General features: G+C 37.8%; 2 protein-coding genes across 7 annotated transcripts in view; one reads left to right on the top strand and one right to left on the bottom strand.

Moving 5' to 3' along the window:
• Window positions 1-294: 294 nt before the first annotated feature.
• On the bottom strand, window positions 295-846 carry LOC149067530 (uncharacterized). The gene has a single exon (XM_089252622.1). The coding sequence runs from the start codon at window positions 844-846 to the stop codon at window positions 295-297; it is 552 nt and encodes a 183-aa protein (XP_089108748.1).
• Window positions 847-5,765: 4,919 nt separating this feature from the next.
• LOC149067529 (uncharacterized) overlaps window positions 5,766-20,603 on the top strand; it is a 224,141-nt gene continuing 209,303 nt past the window's right edge. For 5 of the 6 annotated variants that reach the window (XR_016195345.1, XM_089252640.1, XM_089252641.1 and 2 more), the window contains exon 1: window positions 5,766-6,839. Coding sequence is in view for 5 of the 6 variants with exons in the window: in XM_089252640.1 (XP_089108766.1) it covers window positions 6,190-6,839 (650 nt within the window). In the remaining variant the exon portion in view is untranslated. The remainder of the gene's footprint in view (window positions 6,840-20,603) is intronic. The other variant, XM_089252642.1, reaches the window with a different exon arrangement.

Genomic DNA, 20,603 nt, shown 5'->3' with positions numbered 1-20,603 from the left:
AACCACGAACTCTTTGAAGGACGAATTTTCCTTGTTGTAATAAAAAAACCGAATGCCGTCTTCACTTTCTCAAAGTATTGAGGATGAAGACGTCTCAGTCGAGAACATATTGGGGGATATTTTGTCACTATGTGGTGAACTGTGTCATGTGGGGCAGGTTCGCCTATTAAGCACGGATTTATGATATCTGGGAATTCATAGAGAATATTCTCGTATTGCGATGGACCCACTGTGGAAATTGAGAGAGGAGCCGTTTGATGCACTGATCCCTGGGGATGAAGTGATGTGCTAGAGTTAATGAGACGTTGCTTTGGCAAATCTGCTATGAGATTGAAATTGCGCAGAAAATCTAAAATCTGCTCCGATGATAGGGCACGAAACTTTGGCGACAACGAATGTCCATGGAAAATGTTGTCGCAAACCCAGATCTAGAGCAATATTTTTGGTACCGTAAGCCGGTATTGGCGTCTGGTTTGCTGCGTAGAGGCGAAATGTGGAGCAGGGAGTGGTAGAAGCGGTCGCTGACGGCGGAACTACACTAATTTCACTGCCTGTGCCAACGAGGTATTTTATTCCCGTTTTACGATCATGGATGAACAATCTGCTGGTCTCTGAGCTCTGGTTCGCCATGCCAGCTATGACGGAGCTCCTTCGTTTTTTTGGTGCGCTGAAGTTGCACGGTGTAGTGCAGTGCAGAGCATTTTTACCAAAACGATGATGGTAGTAGCACGTTCCGGAGGAATTTTTCCTGTTTCTGGAACGCCTTTTGAAGAAGTTGTTTAGCTTTCGATGTGGTGAACGACCACGCTGTTGGGAGGCAAGTTCATCCACTTCCTTGGTGAGCATTGCAATTTGTGCACGCAAATCATCTTGCACGGGATCCGGCGGTGGAGAAACAGCACAAACGGATGCATTTTGACTAATTTCCACGATTTTACCACCCAGTTCCGCGAGTTTATCCAGTCCATCACTCGATATTGAGAGGACAGTTTGGATTTGAGTGGGAAGCCGTTACAGCCACAATGTCTTTAAGAAATCATCGGTTAGTGGAGAATCCGAGAGCTGGCGTATTTTCCACAACAGCTGTGATGGCTTGTCATCTCCGAGTTGAATTTCTGTCAGCAACTCATTGATATTTGCCGACTCAGTTTCGGCAAACTCTTATATTGCAGGTACCCTCTGATAGCACTGATGAAGTTGCCATAAAGCTACTTTCTATGTAATACACAACCATACTGTGCAGAAAACCATTACTTAGTTTGTAACAACTAACTGAATTTTATTCATCATTTAATCAAATATAATTTTTTGGGACACACACACACACACACAACAATAGATTTGTAAATCAATATAAATAGTCTTTATGGTGATATAAATTTAAATACAGAGGTTTTTTTAACAGCTGGCTGATGCGAAGATATATTTTTTGGAAAGAAAGAAAATTCAACTGGCCCTTCGGGGAATCGAACCCACGTCTTTTCACTTTTCGGATGAACGCACTAGACTACAGAGGCAACGAATATCGCAATCTTTCCCTGAAGCTCGTGTGCACTGCCCCTCCGGGGCAGTTGAATTTTCTCTCTTTTCAAAATGTATCTTCGCATCAGCCAGCTGTTAAAAAACTTCTGTATGGATAGCGGAGAGTGACATCATCCTCGGATAAATCGCTATCTGGTGGCATTGTCAGCAATTGTCAGCTCTGGCCTGAGTTAGGTCTGACCGTGCATGTATGGTCCCGTTCGGTGCACACGAGCTCCAAGGAAAGATTGAGATATTCGTTGCCTCTGTAGTCTAGTGGTCTAGGGCATTCACTCGGAAAGCGAAAGGACGTGGGTTCGATTCCCCACAGGAGCAGTTGAATCACCTCTCTTTCCAAAATATATCTTCGCATCGGCCCGCTGTTAAAAACCTCTGCATGGATAGCGAAGAGTGACATCATCCTCGGAAAAATTTGCGTAGTCTTTTATGGTGATACCAATAGTGCAAATTTAAAAGAGATGCCAACAACAGCATGAATTTTTGGTGTCGACGGATGATAATTCCATCTTTCGATACAACGATAACCACTCTACAATTTTCACTTGCTCTGCAGAGTATCGTTATTTCCGAGTTTCACTGTATTTGTATAGATATTATGAATATTGTGTGACAAATATTGAAATACGGGTACAAGTTTATGGTTATGCCCCTATTGTACGTTTAGATACAATGTCAGAGCGTTGGGATGACACTGTTGCTTCACTACTAGAAATAAGTACAGTACAACTCACACTCAACTCTCATATGGTATGGTCTTCTAGCATGATGTTTGTTTTACCGCACATATACTTTGCGTGCAACGTAACTCTCCACCAGGGGCAACTATTTCGTGAAGATTTATATTCGGTACTGAATCAAGACCCGTTTCTCAAAAGGTTTGGACCCTGAACAAACATAAATTTTTAGAGCACTACTAGATATTCTTTGAGGATTTGTTGAAAAGTATTTTTTTATATAACAACTATGTATAAATACTTTCACAAATTATATTCTGACTTGGCATTTGCTAATTTTTTGACAATCCGTCAGTGTTCAGATTTATTAACGTCAATCGAGAATTTAACAATATGAGTGGATAAATATATATAATAATTATTTGGTCCCAAAAATTAGTGGGCGCTTGACATGTTCTCTATTTGCTTATGCAAGAAACACTGTACCAAATGAATATGTTAATTATGCATAAATGATCAATCATCTCGTTAAGTTTGATAAATTTATTACTTTTACTTTTGATTATGCATAGTATCCAAAAGTTGTTGGTAAATTTCAAGATTATACACAATACCCAAAGGTAGCTGTTGAATTTGATAAATATTACTTGAAATTTACCGCTTTCATCTATTTGATAAATATGAAAAAAAAAATCTTAAATGAATTTAAAATGTTCGATAAAAACACAGTCGGATCCAATGTAATGAAAGCCTGTTTAATGAATTTCATAATTTAACGGTTAAAGTCATGATTTCATGATCAAAATCTCATTAAATCGTAGAATTTGTCAAATGCGATCTGTCATATCAGGGTAATATATATTGTAATTTTTATTAATATAAGTTTATTGTATTGGAGTATATGGCCATAAAATTTTTTAAATGACAGTTTTTTTTTTTTTACGATTTTTTTTTTGTTTTTTTTTATATAAGGGTAAAATCACGAATTTGTTGAATGGAAGTTCGTTATATCAAGGTCCGATTCAGAATTCATCAAATAAAAGTTAATTATAGAAGTTATTTCAGGAGTGTTTGGAAAAATTCGATAAATCAAGGTTCACATGATGTCCGGTTCAGACTCTGCTCACAAGTACAGTCATCTAGCTAATATATCTTACTAGCTGATACCCGGCGACGTTGCCCGCCCCGTAAAAAAATTATATATGTATAGCTTATTAATTACTTCTTAATCAAAAAAATTTCTGCATCAAGTAAGAAAAAACTACTTTTATATTTAAATATTTAAATTAAAATCTTCAGGCAATTGCTTGTGGATACACAATATGTTTTCTTTTTCCATCTGGTGTGTAAATGTACAAATTTTTGCTATTACCAACACGCGAACAGGGGACGAAAGGTGTGAAAAACAGGGCTCAAGTAAGTTGATACCTGACACTGCTAACAACTGGCCTTGCACTTTGTTGATTGTCATGGCAAAAGCTAAACGAATCGGGAACTTCTAATCGCTTGAAAGTGAATGGCATTTCTTCGGTGATGATTGAGATACATGGAATGAAGACTTCTTTTTCTTTGTAACATCCAGTTAGAATCGTTGCTTCAATGATGCAATTGCGCAATTTCTTCACGCAGAGTCTGTTGCCATAGCAGAGTATCGGTGTCTCCAAATTTCTTAAAAGCATTACAGGTGCTCCGACTTTGAGGGTCAAATTGTGTGGTGGCACACCCGGAATATCCAAAAAGAGTTCAGACATTCTGCAGGATACAGAATTGTCTGCGCTGTGTCTGTGACAGTGTCAACCGATTTGTAAGATGTGGAGTCTCCCGGAATAATTTTTAGGATTTTTCCGTTGATCTTGTTCACACTCATTTTTCGGTGCCAGAATCGCACTCTCACAAAGCCACTCATGGTTTCGGTGATTTTGTTGAATGTTTGGGAAGACTTTGTCTGCAAGTTCTTGAACTGAGTTTATATGCATAATAACTGGCAAAATCCATTTGGGAACGTTATCAGTCCAGTGCTTGGGTCTACGGGAATTCTTCCATTGCCAAGTTTGATCAACTGATGTGAAAATGATGGCAGTGCTGAGTCATTTTGCAGTTGAACTCGCATGTTGGTGGATAATGATAATTTTTTAGCTTCGTGCCAGAGTGTTGATGTCTTAACAAACTCGAGGCGACCACCGATAGACAGAACCTTCACTTCCAACCCATCTCACTAATGGCAGTAAATTGCAATGTAGAGATATGGCCAGAGTTGGTGTTTGTTGAAGTAGAGTGCTGATGATTTGAGGCAAGCATTGAGTTCATCAGCTGGCGTTGAACATTTTTATTCCCTGTTTTATCGCCGTAGTTGTTGTTCTCTGTTGTTAGTGACGCGATATGTCCAGCTTCTGCAGGGAATATTATTCAAACTCCTTTTAAGCACTTTTTAAATTGAAACTATACCTCGACGATGGGTGGTTGATGAGATAAAGGCCACATTAGCACTTACAGGACACCCTGTATACATGCAAGCAAAAATATCTGGCGCTTCCCGGGTTTTTTTTAATTACTGGGAGTATTGGAAAAGAGCCAAACCATTATAAAGGAATAAACTGTAATGATGGCAGCGTTAATGATGTGACAAACCATTGTAAAGGCATATATTCATGTCTGAAACGCATTGTTGGAAACCACGGTAACCAAAGTAAACGTTCCGAAAGTGATTGTTGAGGCCCCAAAACCATTGTTGCCCGACAGTTTTTTGCCCATTTCGGGCATTTGCCCAGCTCTGACGAACTTTTAAAGTAGCCTACGGTTCAATCCCGCACCTGTTTGGTATATATGCAAAATCTGGCGACGATCGGTCTAAAACTGTAGATTTGTATAAAGAGCATACATACATACATACATACATACATACATACATACATACATACATACTTTCACATTTATATATAAGATCACGGCATTGAGACTAATTTATCAAATTTACCGATACGAAATAGCGATTATGCATAATAACCCGCAAATGTGATGAATATTGCACGATTTATCATGTTCACCAACGCCGCTTTTGTAGTAAGCTAATCGTCAGTTAACGAGATGAATTTAGGGAAATCGATATCAAGCTTATCAAAATCGTCTGCGATTATGCATAATAAACAGATTTATCACATTTACCGTAGCAAGTAAAATTAAAGCAATACTACTAGAATGTAGGGCCGTAACTAGGATTTTCATGATGGGAAGCATCATTTTACCCCCCCCCCTGCAATGTAAAATTCGATGATTTTATAACAGTATTTCATCTTATTATCTTTACACTTGCCGCCCCCTTATGTCGACCTCACTCAGCAGTTGCCCCCCCTTCTTCCGGACCTGCCGGAATGTGCCATGTAATCAGCGTATCCACTGACCATCTGGGATTATTACAGATTTTTATGAGTGGACAACCCCACTTCAATGTAAGGAGAATGCTCCGGCCATATCTACGGCCCCACCTTTTCTGCCAACTCTCACTCTCTCTCTCTCTCTTGAAATTTCACGTGATGCATGCCGGGAAATACGGCGGCCGCCATGATACCGCTTCAGTGCTGGGCGTTCACCAGCGGAGCTTTATTTTCTCCCGATTCTTGTGACTTTTTACTATTCGCCTAGTATTTTTTTTTATCAGGAAATTTGACTATTGACTTTGGGTGTCTTCTTTGAAGTTTGTGGGGGTCACCCGAAGAAATAATAACGTCACCTCTTTTTTTCTTTTGTGTATTTGTGTGTGTTTTCTCAGTTGGTCGAGGGAACGTCGAGGACATCGCACACATACACGCACGCACAGCAAGAGTAGAATTTCATTCATATACGCCGTGAAGCGAAGACTACGATAGTGACCCTTCGATGTGGTATCGTGGACCGGGTGCCCCCGGCGCCGTAGAGCCCGGGGCCCCAGACGTTCGAAAAACGGACTGGATGATCGGGTACCTACTACTTTCGTAACATGGGAAACGAGGCCAGTCAAGAAGGCGGCGATGCGGCACAACAGCAGCAGCAGCAGCCCGGCGGTGGTGGTCCCGGCCCACCGGGAATGGTACCCGGGGCCTCGCGGCCTGGGTTTATGGGCGGGATCGGAATGGTCCAGCAGGCCGCCCAGCAGGTGAGACCGCCGGGAATGGGGGCGATGACGAGAGGACCACGGCCGACGGTTCCGGCCATGGGAACACAGGGAACACAGCAAACGAGGCTCATCGCCCAGTACCCGGCAGGCCCGGATTCCGTTCCGCGTGGGCAGAGGCCCGGGATGGGCGGAGGTCCCATCCAGGTCGGAGTGCAGCCTTGGGCGGATCCGCCTGTACAACAACCGTACAGGGGATCGGCTCCTTATCGGGGATCTGCTCCGGGACCACAGGCTCAACAAACGGTCCGGCCTGTACAGCAGCAAATTCGCGGGCCGTCATCGCAGCAGCAGCAGCAGCAGCAACAGCAGCAGCATCAGCAGCAGATGATTCAGAAACAGCAGCAGCAGCAACAAAAAGCTTCCGAAGAACTCGGTGTTGATCTTAGTGATTTGTCTGAAGAGGAACGGGCTAAGATACTGTCGGTGATGGCGAAAGCCCACGACATGGAGGAGGATCTCGAACGGCACAAGAAGTGAGTCTCAAAACTTTTCCATCACTCTTTAGATTCATATTTTATGTATCATTCTGAAACACAGATTTCCAACTGGTGCTCTGGGAAACCCTAGGGCTCCAAGCGTTACTGAGATTAAGTGCTATAAACTTATTCGTTGGAGTTGAAACAAAAATTTCCACTATATATTGCGAAAATTTTTATATTTGCGTGGGTTAACATCTCGGAACCATTAAGATTTCCATATGATATAAGACGTTTCAATTATCAGCGTATTTAAATGACTCATATAAATTTACATCAGAACTTTTACATGTGAAACAAATTACACTGTATCTGAGTTTTGAAGCAAGGTTTCTTAACAAAGGGTCCACGGACCTTCTTTGGGGGTACTTTGGGATATTTCGGAAAGTTCGCGAGCTTTTTGAATGAGAACTATTAACTGAATGTTTTTAATTGCTATAGATACAATGAATTAATTCACTGGCATAGATGGGTCCATGGATTTCAACTTATTCGCGCAAAGGGTACGTGGAACACAAAGAAGAAAACACATAGAGAGCAAAGAACTTCCAAATTAAAGTTTGGAATTTATGGTACATAAGAATTCGATAAATGAGATGCTGCAAAAATTCTCATTGCAATGCTGCCGCAAAAGTCTATTCTTAATTCCAATTCAAGAGATATTCCCAAAATTTTCACGCTTGGGGACACTCGAAGCATTTTAACATTTCCTCAAAATGCCAGGGAAAGTGATTACTTAGATTCAAATTAAACATTTCGCGAGATTTTGGTGATTCTTCAATAAAATAGCTTGAAAATACTGGAGGATTCAGAGCTATATTTTCGTGAACTTTTCTCTTTTTTCTCTAACGGTTAGGAATCATTATTATTTAATTCTATTTTAATTGCTTCTATCATTATTTGATTGCATCTACATTCTTGATTAATCTATCCGGAATACTATCTATCAATGTGTACACTCCAAAGCAGCGATTCCAGTGCCTTGGAAGAAAATAATGTATGCCATCCTAAATTTAACCCTTTAGAGGCACGGCAGAAATCACTAAACCCCCCTATATAATGTCATATCTTTTCAATGGAGTAGGCTTTCTTCTGATTTTCAGCAGGTGCAAACTAAGGTGCACAGGTTGAAGTGTTTCATTGAGAAATGAACTTTTCGAAAAATATCTGGACTTGCCAATTGTAAAATAAGGGTTTTTTTTAAGATGGCGAGATATCGCGTCAAAGCCGCTTAAAGGCGTTAAAAGAAATATGAGCAGTTGAATCTTGATTTAACAAATCAGATAAAACCGAAAATTTTCTTCATCAACGAGAAAAATCGTTGTATCGAGATTGAGATAAACTTAAATACTATTACCAATTGCATTCCTATTCCTATTACCTATTGCATTCTCTGCCTTATGTTAGAGAAGTGACTTTTTCAAATGAGAGACGGGCTCGTGTTCGCTATTCGAAGTTGAAAAACTGCAGAAAACCAACTTCAGTTACCAGGTTGTGTTGTATACCTTACAGCAAGGGGTTATCAAGCCTGTATGCCACGAAACCATGGTTTTTCGAAGTGATTCTTTCCTTTCTCTTAAACTGCTTGGTGGCGGGGGGGCCGGATAAGCTTTTACCAGATGAAGCGGCGCCATGGGCGGAAAAAAAGTTTGAGAACCCCTGTCTTATATATATATATATATATATAGGGTGCATGGGTAACAGGGCGTGTGACATTTTATGGCGAAACGTTGATCCTAGAGGCATACTTCCAATTAGAAAAAGTATCCAAATAACGTGTAGTATTCAGATACGCTATTCATGTTGCAAGAGGAGATGAATGGCCATTAAAATGGAAATGTTACCTTTCTGTACGGTGCCCAAAAACTCAAATAAAAAGTTGTTATCCTGTCTCTCCTGATGCCAACAAGAAAAAGTTCCACGTTTCTAAGTGCAATATTCATTGAGATATTCGAATTCGAAAAAGGGAGGAAAGCTTTAAAAAAAACATTATATAAATGCGAGTAAAATAATTTTTCCGTATTTAGTGCTGTTTTTTCCCAACTTTCCTTAATTTTTTGGAATCTTACAGAAAGCACACTTGACTGCACTTGGAAACGCGGAACTTTCTTAGTTGACACCAGGAGAGACCGGGTAATAAATATCGGATTGGGGTTTGGAGACTGTATGGTCTGTTTGGAGCCTGAATTGGTCACGGAGACTGTATAAAAAGTTAATTTTTTTTATTTCAATAACTATAGTATAGTATAGTATAGAACCGAGCTAGCCCAGGCTCTGTCGCTTTTGCGATATAAGCTCATTGATCGTGAGATCGTGGGCGTGCCGGAAAAAAGTCAAACTGGCAAGCCGGCCGAAAAAGCATACCCGGTTCGGACCAACAGCCCGCCAACTCCCCAAGCAGCACAACCACACCCCCACACCCAAACCCTCAATCCCAGGGCACATCACCGCTCGAGAAAGCCAGGACAGCACTGTGGGCGCGACCGCCTCCCCCCCCCCCCCACCGTCAGCCATCAATAACTATACAACCCCTCGCAACACGAATGACGTATCTGAGTACCATACGCTATTTGGATACTTTTTCCAATTGGAAGTATGCCCCTACGATCAACGGTTCGCCAGAAAATGTTATACGCCCTGTGTTACCCGTACACCCTGTATATATAAAAGTTGATTGTAGTATTAAAAATCATTCAATTATAAAACTCGTAAACGAAGTACATTTCGAAATTACAGGGGGTGCGCGGTAACCCAGGTCGATAAGATACTCGCCTAAAGTACCTAAGGATTTTAGTGGTGTCGTAAGTTCGATACCCGGTTCATCCTTGTCAGAAACTTTCCTGACATAGGGGTACAAGAGAAACGGTGACGTGACCACAGAAAATAATTACTATCGCAGGGAGTCCCCCATCGTGGGCTCAGCGCACCAACCTCTCGGTGGTGAGTATGAAGAAAAAGGCTGTCGTTCAGAATCGGCAATAAAATGCAGGTCCCGGTCTAATTAGCCTTCGTGTGCAGAAAATGCCCGTGGTGCCACAAAAATTACCAATGATCGAAATTACACAAATTAAAAATAAGTTTAGCTTAGCCGTGACCTCTGAGCCACCAAGTCTTGGAGCATTGCTCTAGACCAGTGGTTTCCAAACTTTGTGAACCAGGACCCCCTTTTACAAGAACTTTATCGGCAACCCCCCTACATAGAGTGACCCGATTATGTGGTTGTAAATGTGCGGTTCAATAAACATTTTTTGGAACTCCTTTTTCTCTCGGTTCCAATATGCGTATAATTAGTGATTAAAACCCCTATTATTTTTCAATACTGGGTTGGCAGTGCTGTTCAATTATAAAATTGGAAGTGTAGAGAGGTGTATGTTTTTTACCTTGATTTTGACAGACCGATCAGTGATCGTGGGATTCAGAAAGAAGTATCCAATTTCAAAACGACTCTTTTTGCTTGAAATCGACTATTAATTATATTTTTCATAATACATAGACATTTCCCCCTTCTATATTGACATATTACTTATGATTCTGTTTTATTATCATTATAGTTTAATACATTATTGTACGTATAATATATTTAGAATTGTTAATTATCAGTTTTTACTTATCATTCATTCTACTTATCATTCTGCTCCTTAATTTTACTTATTCCGACCCTAAGTATGGGTCGTAACCCACACTTAGGGTACCACTGCCCTAGACAAGACAATTTCGAACGTCCATTTTATTAATCTGTTTAATTTATTTTATTGATTATAAAGTGAATTTTTAGTATAGAAAATGAAATCGGTGCAGGATCGAAAGCTAGAGCTTTGCTACCCCGCCCCTCCTCTTCCTAGAGGGGGAAGTTATGGTCGGGGTAAAAAATGGGTTGAGAACCGCTTTTCTGACACGAGAGGGAATAATAGTCCTAAAGGGGGCTTGGGCTAAAAAACGTTAAGAAACACTAGCATAGAAGTTAATGGGGCAGCTGACCATATTACACCGCACCTTCAGCCTCCACTAAAATGGAAAAGAAGATAAAAGTTCACGAAAATATAGCTCTGAATCCTTCAGTATTTTCAAGCTATTTTATTGACGAATCACCGAAATACCTCGTGAAGTATTTAATTCGAATCTACGTAATCGCTTTTCAGTAGAGTTGGGATCAGGAATATACCTCTGTATCATGATGCTATGTATGATATGACCACTGCAATTTTTTTTTTGCAATTAAAGAAATAATTATTTGGAGATTTCTACCATTTTTTATGATGGAAATATTGATCATGTCACAAGTCGCAACATAACACAGCTCCACAAAAAAAAAAAAAAATTTTTGTTGCCTGGAATATTTTTACTGATTGTGACTGTATCTGTTGTGCTGGTTTCAAATATGAAAACAGTTTTTCTCTATCAGCTCTACGTTTTGAGATTGAGCATAACTAAATTTTGAAATATTTTACTATGTGGTTGAGTTTTTAGTTGGGATTGGTTCCTGTTTTTTTCTCCCTTCTTTTTTGTACTGCAATCGGCTGATGAAGCCATATTTTTTTGACATAACTTAATATTTACACCTAATACAACTTATAAAGTTCTTTGTTCTCTTTCAAACTGAGCACAACTCTGGTCTATCACCATGGGCAATTTACTACCGAATGAGTTGTGTTGGAAGTGGTTCTTTGTTTTTAAAGTTGATGAAAAGAAAAAATGGCATATAGCCAAAGAAGTTGTGTTAATCATATTGATGTATTTTGCTACATATGGTGGATAGGTATACCTTGAAAAAAGAACAGAAAAGCCATTCCCGATTTTGTTAAATGAGTTTATCTTGTGAATACTTGAATACTCTAGTATCAGGCTTGGTTACCAAGATGAATTGGACAGAACTTCTATGGCAGTGGACTAATGGGAAGTAGGAGTCTAAAATTTGGTATAAACAAAGAAACTGCCATTTCTCATATCCAAAAGCTGATGGGAAAAAAAACTGAAGCCATATTGATTTTCAGCACATGAAATTCACATAAAATCAGTTTAAGACCCCGCCACCAAATGCGCTGTGATGATCAAAGAGGAAAATCTACAATTTTTTTAAATACGAAAAAAAATTTAACCCCTCAAAAAAGTGTTTCATAGTGAATATTGGAAGTTGTTGACTATTTGGTGAAATAGCTTTGAATTACTGATACATAAATAAACTGGCACTATTCATATGAATGTAGTGGCTATTATGATGGACGTATTTTGATGAAACTTGGTGGAAATTATTTATGGACCACGGGGGAAGAAAAAGATTCAATAAAGAAAATAGTTCAATTTTTGAACACCAGGTGAAAAGTGGCGCTTTTTTTTTATCGCAGCTATCTCTTTCCCATGCATGCTCCACATAACGTATGTACGAAGTCTCAATGAAATACGTCCATCGCACCGGATGCTACATATTTATTGAATCTTTTTTTTCCCCATACGTTGCATTGAAACACGTCCATCAGAATAGGCACTACATACGTCAGAGTAGTGTCAGTTTCTTTATAACCACCCTGCACATTTAAATATTGCAGGAGACACTATCGTGCACTGTGTTAAAAATTTGCGAGCACTATATAGTTTTCTTACACTAATCCGTTTTTTCTTCAATTATTCCGGTAACGCGACATGAAAGGGCTTAAAAGCTGGCATCAATTAGGCATCAAAGGCATCAATTTATTGAAGCTGGAATTGCTGCATTGAGTCATTCAGATACACAGCAGACGGTATTAAATATTTTTCTGTTGCACGGACCTTTTGGGCCAACAAGATGAAGGCTAGAGAACCACTTTGCCAGTAAAGGGGGGGGGGGCTGCCACTGTGTGGTCGAGTGGGCATCTTGCTGGACTCTAAACTTGAGAATCTAGGTTCAAATCCAGTTGGAGGCGCAGTGATGGTCGGCTGAAGTTTTTGGTTTTCTGTGGTTTTCAAACTTCAAGACGATCTCCTGTTTAAAAAAGTCTCTCCACAGACATACAACACGGTACTAGCATAACATGACATCTCAAGCATTTATCATCTTCCCTTCAAAATATGGCGGACAGGTGGCAGCATCAGCAAGAACACGAAGCAATCACTACTCTGACAATATAAATACGTTATGGCCACACATACACTCAGAGCACACATTCCGATATGTACCAATTCATTAGAAATTCCGTAGAGGAATGTGTACCAGGTGCATCATGTACGGTTAAATAGTAGTAGTAGTAGTAGTAGAATAACATGAAGGCTACGGGACCCCTTTAAAGAAAAATATTCAGAACCTGAAAATGTGTAAAAATAATACACCTAATTCAATTCCCTTGAAGGACTCCTGGTTAAAAGCAACAGAGACAGAGCTATATTTAGAAACCATGGTGTTGAATCACTTTTTCTTAAGTTGGCCGAACTGTACGTTGGCAAACATTCTTAAGCAGACCTTAAAAATTCCCTAAAGAAAAGATGAAAAAGAAAAGCTATTAGAAAACTGATTTCTCAGGAGAAAAGCCTCAATCTGACAACTGTCAAATCAAGCTGACGTCTCTGCTTGAATTTTGAAAATAATATTGGCGCATTTCTTAAGAAAGTGACCTCAAATTCTTTTTGAAAGCAAAAGCAGCATCACCGCTTCTCATGAAAGTAGAACCGCACTGGTTCTCTGTAATAGCGTGGGTAGGCTTTGACTGTCATGGAAAAGCAAGCATTTTATAGTGGTCAGATGAAAGCTAGAACCTATCATACCCATTGAAAGAAATATTTTATTTTTCGAAAATTTTCCATTGAGAAATTGTATCAAACATTTATACAACTTTTCTAAGTATTTAACCTGTGAGAAAACATTTTTTTTAGATATTTGTTTCTGTTTTGTCGTATTTTCAATGTTTTCCCAAAGATTTATCTCTATACATAGGGTGCCCTGTAAGTAAGTCCCAATGCGGCCTTTATCTCATCAAACATATTCAAGAGATCAGATCTTTCTCCATAGGTCAAGTCTTTTGTGCCTTAACAAGAACAAGCGTAGTTCTTCTCTGCAACCCCTAAACCAGCGGTTTTCAACCGGTGCTCCGTGGGCTCCCAAGGGCTCCATGGCGACTCAAGGGACGTAAAATAAATAAGTAAATTTTACAGATGAATGGAAAAAAAAAGGCCTACGGGATTCCGCCATAAAAATTATACACAAAAAGGGCTCCTCTAGTCAAACAGGGCTCCGATATAAAAATTATGTACTGAAAAGGGCTCCGCGAGTCAAAAAAGGTTGAGAACCGCTGCCCCAAACCAAGTCTATATGTGCCTCTTTATAGGTACGGTCTCGAAAACTTTACAGCATACTCCAGTCCAGGACGAACTAAACCTACGTTAAGAGGACATGAAGATACCTTTTTGAAAATGAAACCGAGCATTTTATACGATTTTTTGACCACCGCTGAACAATGTTCAGAAAACCTGAGCCACTCATCGATAATAGTTCCCAAATTGACTACCCCAGTTGCATCTGGGATATTACTTCACCGATTCTGGCCATATCGCAATATACTGCCACTAATGAATTACAGGAAACGAAGGCACCATCGGTTGGTGGTGGTCGCTTCAAGCTCGCTAAAGAAAATATCTTATCTATAGGGGACAGTGACAGCAACCTTCACGGTGGTAGACTAGCATTTTATCACCACGCCACTCGGGCTCTGCAACAGGGATAGCAATAAAATTTAACTTGTAAGTAAAACGTGGGTTATTGGAACCATAGTGAGCGACCAAGCACTTATCAACACTAAAGGCCATGCTCCATTCGTTAGCCCGAGCTGCAATCACAATATATGTTCATCTGAAGAATCTCCTTATCACTTTGATTCCCGACTGCCCCCCATTAGCTTAACGTCATCTACGAATTGGTTAACAATCCCGTCAATACCATGATCGAGTTTATTGATAAAAAGCGGAAAAATGTGGGTCCCAAGAACACTTCCTTAAGAGGACTTCACTCTTCACACATGTCCGATTGGAAAATTTCTCGTTCACTAAAACCCGTTGTACTCCGTACACCATAAATGCTTGGTTTATTAAATAAAAGTTGAAATTAAAAAAAAAATAATAAAAATTCTAATTTTTTAAATAAGGTTGAATAAATGAAATCTCAACCTTTTGCTTCATTTCATGAACTGAACAGTTCCCTTTATTTTGAAGTACTTTTTATTCAATTACATTGATGTCAAGGAATTTTATCATGTGCGCAAGCTGTTCTTTATGCATATTTTTGAAAATTAGTAAAAAATTTGAGAATTGGGCACTTATGTAAAATTTCGTGCCCGGAAAATTAACTGCTAGGAAAATTCGCCGAACAACTATTTACTGAAATGGCAAATTCATCGCTGGGAAAATTCACCGACCTGAATTTGGCATGAGTTAATTAACAAGTGAATGAATGATCGGGTAATAAAACGAAATGGACAAGTGAGTGAATGAATAAGCATGTGAATGAGTGATTGAGTGAATGAATGAACGAGTGAATAAAGGATCGAGTAAGCAAGGGAAGGAGTGAGTGAATGTGTGTGTGTGTGAATGAGTGAAACCAGCCTGTCACTAAAGATAGCTCGCTCTCGATCACTCACCTGGTCACTCAGTAAATCACTAGGCTGCTCATTCTATTACTCACTCACCAAGGCTACACTCTTACTCCCTTAGTTACCGAGGCCGGTTACTCACTTGATCTCCATATCACTCACTAACTCTCTAGGTTGCTCACTTTGCCATTATTTACCGGATCACTCATTCTATCATCAACTCACTAAGTTGATCACTATGTCACGCACTCAATCACCTGATCGCACACTCTGTCATACACTCAATCACCTGGTCACTCCCTCTGTCATTCGCTCACTCCTTAGTTTGCTCTCTCACCAACACTAACCACTCTGTCACTCACTCACTAACTACTGCATCAATTGCTGACTCACCCACTCTTTCATTCCTCGCTCACTCACTGCCTGACTCGTGTCAACTGTTGCCAGTGAATTTTCTTAGCGGTGAATTGTTGTCGGTGTATTCTCCGCACACCGCAAAATTTTCTCCGGCCTAGGATAGCACATGCACAATCAAATTTATGTGGTAAAAATTTGAAATAAATCAATGGGTTAATAATTTTTTTAGTAACATTTCTACATATCAAAGAAAGATTTTTTTCTATTAAAAAAAAAAGGTTAAGAGACCTTTTATAGATGTCGAGTCTAACTAACCATTCCATTGATTTCTCTTGAAATAAACAGCAACAAAACGAGAGAAACACTCCGAAATAAATAAATTAACAGTATTCGATCAAATTTTCCATTGAAAGTAGACTTTATTATTATTTTATCGATTATATACACAGCAGTACGTGCAGTTTAATTTTTGTTTCGTTCCACAACGACGTAATCGAGTAATCCTCCATCTCGTGTTGGGAAGCACTTAATTCAATAACCGCGCCGTATTCCTCGCGAGAATCGGGATTGAGACAGGATTGGGATAAAAACAGGAAAAAAAAAAACTTTTACCAATAGAACTAAAATAGACTTCATGGAAAAAAAGTCCAACCTTTGATTTTTCGATGTTATTTGGTTTCCAGACCATTATTGCTCGTGTATTTTTTTCCTCTCCTTGTACCACGAAATAGGATTTTTCCCACTGGCAGTAAAAGCAATAAAAACAGCAATATAAGAGAAAACGTGTACGAAAACGTATTAAAAGAAATTTCGTTTCTTCAGGAAAAAGAAAATTAATAATAAAATTGCAGGGTGCTTTAAGAATACAGTAGAATCCAGACTATCTCCGGCCTAATGTGCCGGAAGGGCTGGCCGGGTAACAGAAAAGCCGGATAGACAGGAGTTCTAGAAAAATTCTCATTTCTCCTACCCCAACCATACCATCAAAAACACCATTTTAATACAAAAAACACTCCTATTCATACTTTGTGACCTTTTGGTACAGATCAGTACTTTGTACATAAATATATACATATCGTAAATGCGTTTTATGTATTTTACTGCACGTTTAAAAAAAAAAATAGAGAAAAATAATGTCTAAGAATATACATATTGTTACGAAATTTATGTAAATAGTTATTTGTCATTTATTTTATGCCATTTTTTGCCTATAAATAGTGATTATCTTACGTAAAAATAAAAATAAACGAGTTTCTCTGTATATATCGCCAAATTGGCAACAAACTTAGTGAAGTTTGGTGACAGCTCCGATGATTTGGCGACATCATGGCGCCAAGAGATTAGGCCGGCTAGTCGCGAGCTGAATATAGTCGAGATTCTACTTGTGTAATCTTCTAACTTCTGCGAGAAGTGGAACTGATTTACGCAAAATTCACCACCTGAAAATTCATTACAACAATTCACCGCCTGAAAATTCATTACAACAATTCACCGCCTGAAAATTCATTACAACAATTCACCGCCACGGCAATTAACAGATAGAAAAATTTACTGCCAATTAACCGATGGAAAAATCACGGCTGGTAAAATTCACCGACAAAAGTTCATCGCCAGTAAATGACAGACCTTGTGAGTTGGTGAATTAAATAGCAAAAAAGCTAGTAAGTGATTGAGTGACCGTATGATTAACAGAGCATTGACAGAATGAGTGGGAAATTGAGTGACCATATGAGCGATCCAGTGATTGGTTGATTGCTCCAGTAAGTGAGCAATCGTATTTGCGAACGAGAGAGTTGGTGAGTTACCAATTGAGTAAGTGGCCATGTGAGTGATCAATAGAGTAAGTGACCCTATGTAAGACAAATTGAGTGAGGGATCAAGTGAGTTGGTAAGTTAACGGTTGAGTGACCGTATGAGCCAACCGATGAATGGGTGATTGTTCGATTGAGCGAGCTAGTGACCGTGTCAATGAACGATTGAGCGAGTCAGTGACCGTATGAATGAGCCAGTATATGGCTGAGTGACCGAGTGAGTGATTGTGAGAGTCATTGACCGTATGAGTGACTCTCTCACTCGCTCACTCACTTGTTCATTTGTTCGCTCACTCACTTGTTCATTTGTTCACTCACTATAACTACTGTATCTGACTCACTGGCTCACTATATCAGACACTGTGTCGATGAATTGTTTGTCGGTGAATTAGTACAGTCAAATTTATTTCTAACGAGATATTGAAGATTTCGCTAAATTTCGTCGTTACAAATGAGGTTGGCGTTTTTAAGTTCATTTTCGACTAATCAGTTGCTGTGCAAATACTGTGCATGAACTTTTTATTTCATTATGATTAGGGTGACCATTTTTTAAATCGAGAAAAAACAAGAGAAATTGGGGTCGTAAATATGAGACCGCCAATTGTCGACGAATTATCAAATATTCGCAGGAAATACAGTCCTATATGAAGTCTGTAGTGATTTAAAATTCATTTCATGAGAGAAAAAAATTGAACATGGCAAACATGCGAGATGAATATATATATAGTCATATTCATACTGTTTTTTATTTTTAAGAATATTTGAAAAAATTGAAATATATATTTATTGGGATCAGCTTTTAAATTAATTAAGATTCAAATATCCTAGTTTTGGTCTTTATTAGAAAGTTTAGACGGCTCATTTAGTCTCAAGCACAATGATTGGGTCGTTGACACTTTGCCTTAATGCTAGATTTGAATTCGATGTATATGAAATACGTCATTTTTTTGGTGAAAGAACCAGAATGTTGATGCAAGAAGAAATGTTATCAGACGTCTCTGAGAGCAGACTGTAATTCGCGAAGAAAATTTTCGGACAAAACATGGTGTAAGTTATATGATAGGTTCCATTTCATGGAGTGGTGCCAAAATGAATGCAATGGATAATCATCTGAATTCTATTAAGTCTAAGAACTGAAAAGTTTTCGTTTTGCGATACCGACGGAATAAGAATCTCCATCACAAGTTCTACGTCAATTGTTAAGCAAATGTTTCTGTCAACGAAATAGAATGGAAATTATAACAATAAAATACTAATGTGTGTGCATGTGCTTGCATTGAATGGAACCAGACTGATTAATATGTAGTATTATGAACTAAAACCTTCCGTTACACAGTGCAGCATGAAAAAAATATACGAAATTTATACTTTAATTGCATAGACTGCATACAGGGTGGTAAGGAATTTTTGAATGTAGCAAAGATTCTATTGATGGCTCTAAAACCTAAATGTATAATAATATCGGCACAAAAAGTTTAATTTAGTTGCGAATATTTAATTTAGTTGTGACTTTTTATGGGAATCTTTTTCTCAGACACCTCTTTGGCCGTTTTGCCTGTTGAAGCCTTGTATTTCATAGTTTCTTTACTGTGAAATAATAATTAGAAGAAATATAAAAATTAAGATTATTATACAATGGAAAAAAATTCATCTAGCAAAACCTACTTCTTCGCATATCATAAGAGAAGAAATTTATTCTGTAACATTGAATGAGAATTTACTAAAATTTTTAATTTCTTAAACTTTTTACGTGCGTTATTATTACCGAATTTCAATTGAAACCTCGACGAATTTTCAAATATTAAAGGATAAATTTTAATTTTGTTATTTCTCATAATTATCTATTTATATGAAACTATCACTATAAACTTCCTTTTCATTTGCTGATATATTTTAATATTTACATCGGTCTGGAATCAACACTATAATATTTTCATTGCTTTCGGACACGTATGGTGAAACACGTGAAGCTTTAACCTAAATTGTTCCGATACGCATTCCTTAAAAATTTGTATAAAAATCATATTTTCATCAAACTTAAAAAAACTGAAGACGAATTTAAATCTGGAAGAGCAATCATAATAAAATTAAAAGATATGTTTCAAAATAAATTTAGAGAAACTCAAAACTATTCACACTTTAAATTTATCAAAATTGCAATATTTATCATACTTAAATTTCCGAGAAATTCGTACTTATTTATTGAAAGTATAAGAATAAATAAGGAGATTATTAAAAATGTGAAAATGATAAAAAATAAGAATTATCTTAATATAGATAAGAAAACAGTTTCGGTTTGTATAAATAATGCTGTGCATCACGATTTTATTCGAAAATAATGCTTCAAAACGCTTTCAAAATATATTTGAGGCGGAAGTTCTTATACCTTTTCGTATGGTCACAATAACTAGAAAACTATTCTCTAGTCTAGAGATACATAATTGAAAATATAATTTAACCACTGAATCATTTTTAATTTGTTACACATATTTTCGATAGCATTATGATATGCAATCGTATTTTATACATATCTTTGATACTAATGTTTTTTTGCAAATTTTGAAACATTAAGAAAAACTATATTGTTTGAAATTACATAGACACAGGATGAAATTGCATGACATCAATGTAAATGAATAAAAAGTGATTCAAAATGAAGGGAACTGTTCAGTTCATGAATGAATAAAAACATTTGAGTATTTTTATTACTTTCATAATTGGTTTGAAAAAAATTTAATTTTTTTTGAATTTGAAATTTAAATTAAATTTAAAATAAGATTGAGTTAATGAAATTTCAATCTTTTGCTTCATTTCATTCAACTAAACAGTTCTGTTTGTAAATTTATATTCAATTATATTGATGTCGAGCAATTTTATCATGTACGCAAGGTGTTGATGTACTATTGAATCAACACATTTTTTCTTAATGTTTAAAAATTTGCAAATCAGTTTTAAAGATAAGCATAAAAGTATTTTATCATATCATAGCAAGTGCAATCCAAAATATGTATATCCAATTTGAAGTAAATCAGTAATTAAATAAT

Source organism: Pholcus phalangioides, unplaced genomic scaffold, assembly GCF_987345545.1.
Source record: "Pholcus phalangioides strain wild (caught in Gottingen) unplaced genomic scaffold, Ppha-v1.0 ptg000030l_1, whole genome shotgun sequence".
NCBI lineage: Eukaryota > Metazoa > Arthropoda > Arachnida > Araneae > Pholcidae > Pholcus > Pholcus phalangioides.
This window is presented reverse-complemented; position numbering and strand designations above follow the sequence as displayed.

Coding starts and splice junctions, on each gene's coding strand:
- LOC149067530 (XM_089252622.1), bottom strand. CDS start 846: ATGCTCACCAAGGAAGTGGATGAACTTGCCTCCCAACAGCGTGGTCGT.